Source organism: Microtus ochrogaster, linkage group LG4, assembly GCF_000317375.1.
Source record: "Microtus ochrogaster isolate Prairie Vole_2 linkage group LG4, MicOch1.0, whole genome shotgun sequence".
Classification (NCBI taxonomy): domain Eukaryota; kingdom Metazoa; phylum Chordata; class Mammalia; order Rodentia; family Cricetidae; genus Microtus; species Microtus ochrogaster.
The window spans coordinates 21079644-21089873 of NC_022030.1; the positions used below are offsets into that span (position 1 = coordinate 21079644).

Below are 10230 nucleotides of genomic sequence, written 5' to 3' on the forward strand. Positions count from 1 at the left end.
CACCACCACCAGGATTCCCAGTATTTCTTTTGTTTGTCTTTTCTGAGACAGGTTTTCACGTAGTCAAGACTGGACTACAAGTCCCTTTGTAGCCAAAGCTGACCCTGAACTCCTGATCCTCGTGCCTTTGCCTCTCAAGTGCTGGGATGACAAGTGCATGCCTCCGCACTTGGCTTATGATATTCACTCTTTCTGGCCTGGCTTCTAACCTGGCCTCTTCACCAGACTTGTTTTCCTTCCCAGAATTTTTCAGCATTGTTTTTAACAATGATTGTCTGTCTGCCTCTCATCATAGGAAACTGTCTTTCTCTCTCTCTTTTTTCCTGAGACGAGGTTTCTTGTGTGTAGCCTTGGTTGTCTAATACTAGTTCTGCAGACCAAGTGCCACCACCACCTGGCTGGGAAAGTGTCTCTTAAACTATGGATGTTAAGCAAATGCTGGGTACATAAGTTGGCTAATAAATATTACTACTATTTTTTGAAAGAGAGACTTTCTATGTAACCCTGGCTGTCCTGGAACTCACTATGTACACCGAGCTGGCCTCAGATTCCAGAGACCCACCTGTCTCTTGTCTCCTGAGGTGCTGGGCAGTCTTTCATTCTTCAGACTGGGTTTTGTGATGTACACCAGGCTAGCCTTGAACTCCTTATAATCCTGCCTTAACCTCCCAAATTCTTGGATTACAGGCAATTACCACATCACTCTGCATGATCCCCAAAAGAGAGAGGATAGTAAAACAAGATCATATCATGTAGCCTAGGTTGGCTCAGACTTCATGTAGCCCAGGCTGACCAGCAAGAACACTTTAGCATCTGTGTAATGGCATGTATCATGTAAAGATACAGGTATAGTATAATTTAAATTCCATCACAAATAAAACTGCTAGCAGAACATGTATTAAAATGCGGACAGTGGGTTTTTATGCCCAGGAGTGCGATGGCTTTCTGGATTTTCCAAATTCTCAGCAAGAGCTGGTGACTGTTTTTAGAATAAAATAACTCCAAGAAGGAAAATGCAGGCTTCATGACACCTGAAAATTAATTCTAAAATGTGGGAAAGGGACTGGGAGATGGCTCAATGGTTAAGCGCAGTGACTGTTATTACAGAGGACCTGGGTTCAATTACCAGCTCCCACTTGGAGGCTCACAACCATCTGTAACTCCAGCTCCAGAGGATGCAGCGCCCTCTTCTGGCCCCTGTGGGCACCATGAATACATGCAGTGAACATACATCCATGCAGACAAAACATCCATGCATGTAAAATAAAGTCACAAAAATAAAGTAAATAAAAACTAAAAATTTGCCCAGGCAGTGACAGTGTACAATTCCAGCACTCACGAGGTAGAGGCAGGCAGATCTCTGTGAGTTCGAGGCCAACTTGATCTACAAAGCCAGTTCAAGGACAGCCAAAACTACACAGAGAAACCCTGTCTCAGAAAACAAAACAAACAAAATCCACTAAAATTTGGCCTACTAAAAAAGAACATGTACCCTGGGCAGGCATGGCTGTGCACAACCATAATCCCAGTAATGAGCAGCAGAAATGAAGCCAGCCTGGTCCATGCAGGAAGTTTCCAGCCAGACAGGGCTACATAGGGAGACCTTATTTCAAACAATGAAAAATAAAGCATTCGAGGATATACATAAGTGTCCCACAGGGACAAATTCTGGGAAGAGTCACACAGGTCAATGTGGCTAAAAGGGAGGTGACCACGAGTGAACCCCAGGACAAGAGCCACAGAATCCACAGCAACACTAAACACTGAGGTCCCTGTGGGCTTAACCTGTGCATTCCTGCTGAACCACGGGTGCTGGGCTGAAGGACAACAGCTCTCCTGGTGACCATGACACACCGGGACTTCCTGGAGGGCAGTCCTAGGCGTTGCACAATCCCTCGCCAGTCTGCAGACTGTTACAGTGTGAACTGAACACTCGACCAGAAGAAGCCTTTCAGATTGGACAACGTTTTGGGATATGGGATATTTACACAGACTTTATCGAAGTTAAGTACCCTCCTCCTGAAACCCCCATTTATTTTAATGTTATTATTATTCATATTTTATGAGACAGGCTCTCCACATGGCATCCTGACATTTTCCATGTAGACCAGGCTGCCCTCAAACTCAAATGAAGACCCTATCTCTGCCTGCTGAGTGTGGGATTAGAGATGTGTGGCCCCAAACCTGGCTCTGTAAGAACATTTTTATACACATGAGTGTTTTCCTGCACGGATGTGTGTGCACCCCATATGTACAGTGCCCACAGAGGCCAGAAGAAGGAATTAGATGCCCTGGGACTGAAATTAGGGATCGTTATGAGTCACCATATGGATGCTGAGAGCTGAATGTGGGTCCTCAAACTCTTAACTGCTGAACCAGCTCTCCAGATGCCCTGCCCTTTTCGATGCAGGGTCTAACATAGTCCAGGCTGCCCCAAACACACTAGATAACTACCAATGACTTGGAACCCCTACTTTGCTGCCTCTACTTCCCCAGTGCTATTGTTATAGTTGTGTCCACCATGGCCAGCTAGCTAGATTTTGGACTTCTGAATTATGGATTTTTTTTTCTTGTTTTTTCGAGTCAGGGTTTCTCTGCGTAGCCCTAGTTGTCCAGGAACTCACTCTGTAGACCAGGCTGGCCTCGAACTCACAGAGATCTACTTGCCTCTGCCTCCCAAATACTGGGATTAAAGGCATGTGCCACCACTGCCCAGTTGGATTATGGATTCTTAACAGTTCCCATCCTCACAATTGTGTCAACAGTAGCCAACTTGTGGCTAATTTCATTCTACCTACTTCCATTCTGCCCCTGTATTCTTTTCATTTGTTTATTTGGCTTTTGTAGAATATTTTAAAATGTTAACCTGAGTCAAAAGTACAAATCAATATGCTCAGTGGCTCTAGCTCTGCCTAGAATCCCCAGTGAGGGGCTGGGGTGTGGCTCAGTGGTAGAGCCCCTGCCTAGAATCCCCCTGTGAGGGGCTGGGGTGTGGCTCAGTGGTAGAGCCCCTGCCTAGAATCCCCCAATGAGGGGTTAGGGGTGTGGCTCAGTGGTAGAGCCCCTGCCTAGAATCCCCAGTGAGGGGCTGGAGTGTGGCTCAGTGGTAGAGCCCCCGCCTAGAATCCCCCAGTGAGGGGCTGGGGTGTGGCTTAGTGCTAGAGCCCCTGCCTAGAATCCCCCAGTGAGGGACTGGAGTGTGTCTCAGTGGTAGAGCCCCTGCCTAGAATCCCCCAGTGAGGGGCTGGGGTGTGGCTCAGTGGTAGAGCCCCTGCCTAGAATCCCCCAGTGAGGGGCTGGGGTGTGGATCAGTGGTAGAGCCCCTGCCTAGAATGCCCAGTGAGGTGCTGGGGGCGTGGCTCAGTGGCAGAGTACTTCCCTATCATGTATAAGGTGCTGAGTTCCCTCCTCAGAAACACAAAAGCAGCAACAACAATAAAATTCTAGATAAGAATTTAAAAGGAACTTATTAAAAATCAAATACTACTCAAAGTTCACAGTTCCCAAAAGGTCCCATACAGTACGTCTCTTTTCCCTTTCTTTTTCTCCCCCCTCCTCTCTCTACCTCTCCTCCTCTCTTCCAGTGCTGTTGACGATATATCCCCCCCATTCTTTGTACTGTGTTTGCTGAAGAAACTGACAAGGTTTCTGCCACCTGTGTTCTGCTGGGTGCATACCTGTGGTACGGCTTAATGTTCATCTGCCCTCTGTTTCAGAGAAACACGGTAGTGGCAGCTACAGTACCCATCAGATCACGGTTGTTCTATCTGGCAAACCTTACTAAATGGCACTGTGTTCTTTCATACACAATGGGTTGTCACAGCTGGGGACAGGGCTGGGTGAAGAAAGGGGTTGCTGAGCATGAAAACTTGAGTTTTCCAGAGTCCACACAGACATTGGGCATAGGCAGAACAAATGTATATATGTATTTGTATATATATTTATCTATATATGTATAAATATATACATATATATGAGCATAGAGTGAGAGGCAGGGAGGGAGGCAGGGAGGGAGGGAGGGACAGAGAGAGATTTTCATGATTTCCTAGGTTTGCTCTCTAGTGTGGGGGAACAGAGCTCACAGAGCTACCTGTTAATTAATTGTCAAGATTAATTATTATTAACCTGTCAGAACTTCTATCTGCTCCTATGTGAAGGCTGATGGCAGTAGGTGTTGAAGATGCCGAGGGCTGACATGGAACACAACCATGCAATCTCAAGCAGGGAACGGCCAGGTCAGCTCATTGCTCTCAACACTCCTACCCTGGATTTCAACCTTCGAGGAGCAAGCATTTCAATTTCCTCACATCTGCAGCATTGAAGCTTCGTGTGGGTCCATCGTTCTGGAACCAGGTGGCTGTACACACCTGTAATTCCAAGCCAGAGAATTCAAGCTTGCCTGGGATAAAGACGTGAATCCGAGGCCAGCCTGGAACACACAGCGAAGCCCTGCCTCTAACAGAACAGAGCAAAGGAGGGCTCCAAGATGGCTGGGCGGGTAGAGGCGCTTGCTGCCGATCCCCACCACCTCAGTTCTACCTGGAGGACACATGGTGGAAGGAGAGAACTGAGTTCCAAAGATTGCCCTCTGACCTTGGCACGAGTGTCACGTGACACGGATGCCCCTACACACACACTCACTCATACACACAATATAACTTAAAAACAACCAATAAAAAGAGCTTGCCAGCTGGGTGGTGGTGGTGCACGCCTTTAATCCCAGCACTCGGGTGGCAGAGGCAGGTGGATCTCTGTGAGTTCGAGGCTAGCTTGAACTACAGAGCTAGTTCCAGGTCAGGCGCCAAAGTTACAGAGAAAACCCAGTCTCAAAAAACAAAAAAACGAAAAAGAAAAAAGAAAGGGGGAACAGCTTGCCATCCTGAGAGTAATCTGGGCACTCCAGAAGCCCCACTTTCCAACTCTTAAGATCTTGTCTCCTCAGAGTCCTGTATTTCAATGTCGTATTCCAACACACCAACACCTAAGTCTATATCTCAGAAAGTCCAACCTCCCAACTTCTTCAGGCAAGATCAAGGGTGCTGACCCTCAAGAGACTCCCATCCTGGCTTTCCCTACTTCCAACCTTGGCGCTAACATCCCCATACCAGATCCCACCATTCCACTCGGCAGTGGCCAACACCAAAGACTACAGTCTGCAGGAGCACGGGAACCTGAAGCAGACCACTTTTGATTGGGAACCCAAAAGCTAGGATCCCAACACTCCTGCTTTCCTGAGGTCAACACTCAACTGCTCACAATAAATCTTCTTTTATTAGAATCTCAACAGGACAGAAATCTACCTAGCTAGAACTTAAAATCCAACAAGACAACCTTCCAACACAGACTTCTAACTCTTGTGCCAGCCTTCCTGAATTCTCTCATCCTGCCAGTCCAGTAAGAAAATACCCCATATGCTAGGACTCTCAGCTGCCTATAGAACCAGGAACTCGTCCCCAAGCCCTTCAGGCTAAGAGCACCAGCCAGGCATCAATGGTGGCATACCAGTCCCACAGACTACAGTCAAGCCCCAGTCCTGCGCAGCCTCAGTGGAAGGCAGAGAAGTTCACCTGAAGCAGTAGTTGGTATCCAGGGCTCTGCGGTGCCTCGAGCTGTGTAGGTGTTGGGCCCTCTCCAGTGGGGTGGCCATGAGGAGCAGGAAGGGTCGGTTCATGTCGTGAATAGCGGCCAGGTCACCACGACGTTTGGGACTGATCCCTGTTTGGATGTTGGGGTGAAAGCCATACACACTCAGAGGGATGCGTGGGTGAGTAAGGATACATGATTTCAACAGGCACACTCGCACAGACTACACCAGGCATCGGGCTCACCGTTGATTTCCACGTGGAGTACGTTATCTTTGCTGTCACAAGAGCAGTGGGCGCTGAAGCGAAAGCCCTGTATTACGTCTGTGGGAGAGGGAAGGAATCTGAGGTTATGACTCACCCAGCTTGAGGGAGGAGGCCGACCGGCAGGAAGCTGCCAACCCCAGGGGCTCCTTCCTGTTGTCACCCCACATACTTCACTCTTGCTCCTAGTCTTTGAGTGGCTGGCCCCTTCTCGCCCTTACTCAGGGCTCAGCTCAAACGTCAATTCCTAGCAGAGGCTCCAAAAGAGACACATCCCTCTCACACTGCCATCCCTTCACTTTCTCCTTGGCAGGCAGAGGCTCTGACATTTCTGCTTGACTATTTCCGCCTTTCATTGTTCTCAGCAGAACAACATGCTCAGGGGAGGGACCCATCCCCTGCATTCATTTCTTTCATTTAAAAAGAAAAAAAGAAGTGTGTGTATGTGATACACACAGCACACATATTTGGAAACAGAAAATGATAACATGTGGCATGTTTGTGTGTGTGGTACGTGCAGAGACCACAGCTGGGTGTTTGGTGGCCTCCTCAACCGCTCCCTCCTTTACCGCTTTGAGGCAGATCTCTGAACTTGGGCCTGCTCCGTTGGCTAGGCTAGCTGGCCAGAGTTGTGTCTGCCCTGTCTCCACACCTACACTCCACCTCCAACAGTGCTGGGGTTACGAACATATGCTATGCCTGGTTTCACATGGGTGCGGAGGATTCGAACTCAGGCTCTCATGCTTGGCAAGTGAAAGCTCTTGCCCACTGAACCATCTCCCTGGCCCTCTTTCTCTTTTGTAGCCCAGGCTGGCCTCAAATTCTCAAACTCACTATATGGCTAAGAATGACCTTGAACTCCACTCCGGATCCTCTTGACTCCGGCTCCCAAGTGCAGGGTTTAGTAGTCTGTGTGCCATCATGTATGTTGTTGTGGGTCCGTTCTCTTTGCGCTCTGCGAAAACTGATCCTCAGTCATAAACATCCACTGAGACCCAGGGTCAGGAGCAGTTTTGGTAAAGCAGAAGAGTTCACACTTAACACAGGTGCCAGGTCCTAATCTAAACTCTGCGGAAGGCCCCTGAATCTTCAAACACCTCACTCTTACAGGCCAGAAAGGAAGGCACACAAAAAGGAAGTGACCTGGCCAAGACTACACAGGGGGCCACAGGCCAAAGCACAGTGTAAACCTAAGCTGCCTGCTTTCCAACCCTGCACTGGTAGGGTTTTTTTGTTTTGTTTTGGTTGTTGTTTTTTGGTACTAATGCTCATTTGGCCATTTTTTCCCATTTTATTTATTTATTGTGGAGGGTATGCATGTGCCAGGGTGTGCATGGAGGTCAGAGGTCAGCTTGTAGGGTCCTGGGGATGGAACTGAGGCCATTAAGCTTGGCAGCAGACACCTTTACCTGCTGAGCCACCTCACTGGCCCAGGGGAGATGTTTCTTTTCTGTGTAGCCCTGGCTATCCTGGAATGCATTCTGTAGACTGGCCTTGAACTCAGAGATCCTGCCTCCTTCTGCCTCCCACGCTGGGATTAAAGGAGTGTGCCACCACAGCCCGGCTGTGGGAGACGTTTCTTGAGAGGATGCGTAAATGATACTAAGCTCCTACTATGTACTGGGCCCTGCTGGATGCTTCAGACTCAGCATCAATGGAGAGAGAAGAGATACTTCTCAACTTCAGTCCAACCGGTTTCAAAGCCCTTCCTAGTGCCAGCCTGCTCAATCCCATCATGCATCTGGCTAAAGGACACATCCCAGGAGTCTCCCCACAGGCACCTCTCATCCAGGAAGCCCTCCCAGGTCCTAAACTTCCTTGGGTTTCTCTGAATCTGAGCTTCCCTCATCTCAGTCCTGCCCCCTCTGTGGAGGACTCTGCTCTGGCCTTCCTCATCACAGACCAGGACCCTGTGGGCCTTGTGATGGTGGGACCCAGGTTATGACTATGCCCCCTACAGCGTCCAGCACAGATCACTCACAACAGAAACTTGTGGCACTGATTGGATCTGAGGATGAGAGAGGAAGACAGATGAAAGTACTCTGGATAGACGGGACAAGACGATTCCCTCCTGGACAGATCGACATGTCAGGCTCTCCTGGCCAAAGAGCCTTGGTACAGGCTACTCTTGTATCTCCATTTCCTGACTGTTTCTGCTCATCTCACGGACATTACCTCACATGCCCCCTCCTCCTGGAAGCCCTCCTTGAACACAGACAGTCAGGACACCTCCTGAGTGCTCATCTCCAGCTCTCTCCCGAGTCACCACCACTTAGCTGAAGTCGTTTCTTCTTCAACTACCCAAAGGACCAGGAGTTCGGGTGAGCTGTTTGGGTAGCTGCTGTGTCCCTAGCTTCACTGGCGGAGTCCAGGTCATCACAACCAATCACCGATTCTTCGAGCGAGAGATGAGAACTGTGGGGTACTTTTTAACTAGGGTACTCTGTGACATCAGTATCAGGTATGTGTGGTGGTGACGGATGTTAGGCTCGGTGATGCCAAGACAAACAATGGGTGACCCCGCCCGAAGGTGGGCACAGACAAAGAACCTCACCTCCTTGGTTCAGCCACTGTCGGACGACTGAGGTAACGTCAAAAGACAACCACTCAGGTGTATCGGTGGGGGACAGCAGTCGGTTACTAAGGTAACGCCAGGAATTGTTGCTGTATTTCTGAATGGAAACAAAGAAAGAGGAGTGGGTAGGTGTCACCATGCCCTCAGAGACCCTGATAGTAACCCTATCCTGCCTGTCCCCATGAGATGGCTTCCAGACAATCCCCAGACACTGGCTTTGGTCACATGACACTATGGGCCCTGCAGGTTCCACACTCATAATAGCCCCCAAGAGCAGAAAGCAGATGGGGAAAAAACAACAGTCCAAGCTGTAGTCAAGGCACCATGAGGCACCTCATCATTGGCATGTCTTTCCCTTTCTGGGCCTCAGTTTCTTTCATGGTGGAATGCTCAGCCATGGCAGCTGGGATGGCCCACAATGCAAGATGGTTTGGCAGTTTGCACACTGCCTCTGAGAGCAGTAATTTTCTCATTAATGTGTTTATTTATTACTTTATTTATAATTACTATTGTGTGTATGTCCAAAATGGTCTTCCCAATAGTGGTTTTTTTTTTTCTTTTAAAGACCTGGTCTCTCTGTGTAGCCCTAGCTGTTCTAGAGTTAACTACTGTAGACCAGGCTGGCCTTGAACTCAACAGAGATCCTCCTGTGTGCTGAGATAAAAGGTGTGCACCACCACAACCAGGCTTAAAAATGTTATTTTTGGCCAGACAGCGGTGGCATGTGCCCTTAATCCCAGCACTTGGGAGGCGGAGGCAGGCAGAGCTCTGAGTTCAAGGCCAGCCTCGTCTACAGAATGAGTTCCAGGACAGCCAGGGCTATCCAGAGAAACCCTGTGTCCGGAATAGCAACTCCTAAGAGACCAGAAGAGCATTTGAAACACTTAATTTCTTGGTCTGAACTTGAATGCTTGGGTTCAGGACATCTTCCTGCCTTTGTGTCCCAAGAAGCTGGGACACCAGGTATGACTACAAACATCATTAGAAGCACTAGTGTTTCGTCTGCATGCGTGTGCGTGTGAGGGTGTCAGATCTTAGAGTTACAGATGGTTGAGAGTGGTCATGTAGGTGCTGGGAATTGAACCCAAGTCCCCTGGAAGAGCAGTCAGTGCTCCTAACTGCTGAGCCATCTCTCCAGTCCCTAGACCTGAATTTTTGATCTCATTTCCATTTCCCCTGTGCTGGGACAGCAGCTGTGCAGCATCTCACTTGATTTACGTAGTGCTGGGGATTGAGCCGGGGCTTCCTGCTTGCTGTGCAGACACTCTACCATTCAACTTACACCCCAGCCCCTCAGTTTAAAGTTTTCAATTTTTTTTTATTTTATGTGTTATAAGGGTTTTGTCTCCTTGTGTGTATGCATACTTTGCGTGTGACTCCGAGAACCGGAGTTAATGCTTTTGAGTCACCGCTTAGGTGCTGCGAACTGAGCCAGGATCCTCTGCAAAAGCAATAGGTGCTCCCAGCTGCTGAGCCATCTCTCCAGCCCTTTGACTTCAAGTTTAGTTAAGTGAAATTACCACTTTTCCCTTGAGATAGGGTCTCATGTAGTCCAGCCCAGCCTTGGACTCCTGATCTCCTGCCTCCATCTTCCAAGAGCTGGAATTCCAAATGTGTGCTTCTAAAGACTCCAACTTCCTTTCCTTCCTTTTTCCTTTCCTTCCTCACTCTTCATTTTTTTTCCTGTGCTGAGGGTGGAACCTAATGTTTTCTTTCTTTTTTTTTTTAAATATTTATTTATTTATTATGTATACAATATTCTGCCTGTGTGTATGCCTGAAGGCCAGAAGAGGACACCAGACCTCATTC

The 10230-nt window shown here is 48.6% G+C and overlaps 1 protein-coding gene across 1 annotated transcript in view; it reads right to left on the reverse strand.

Annotated features, from left to right (window-relative positions):
• Tgfb1 (transforming growth factor beta 1) overlaps window positions 1–10230 on the reverse strand; it is an 18935-nt gene that overhangs the window by 3319 nt on the left and 5386 nt on the right. Inside the window, exons 3-5 of the mRNA XM_026786237.1 lie at window positions 8401–8518; window positions 5829–5906; window positions 5568–5715 (exon numbers count right to left, since the gene is read on the reverse strand). Of these exons, the coding sequence (XP_026642038.1) occupies window positions 5568–5715; window positions 5829–5906; window positions 8401–8518 (344 nt within the window). The remainder of the gene's footprint in view (window positions 1–5567; window positions 5716–5828; window positions 5907–8400; window positions 8519–10230) is intronic.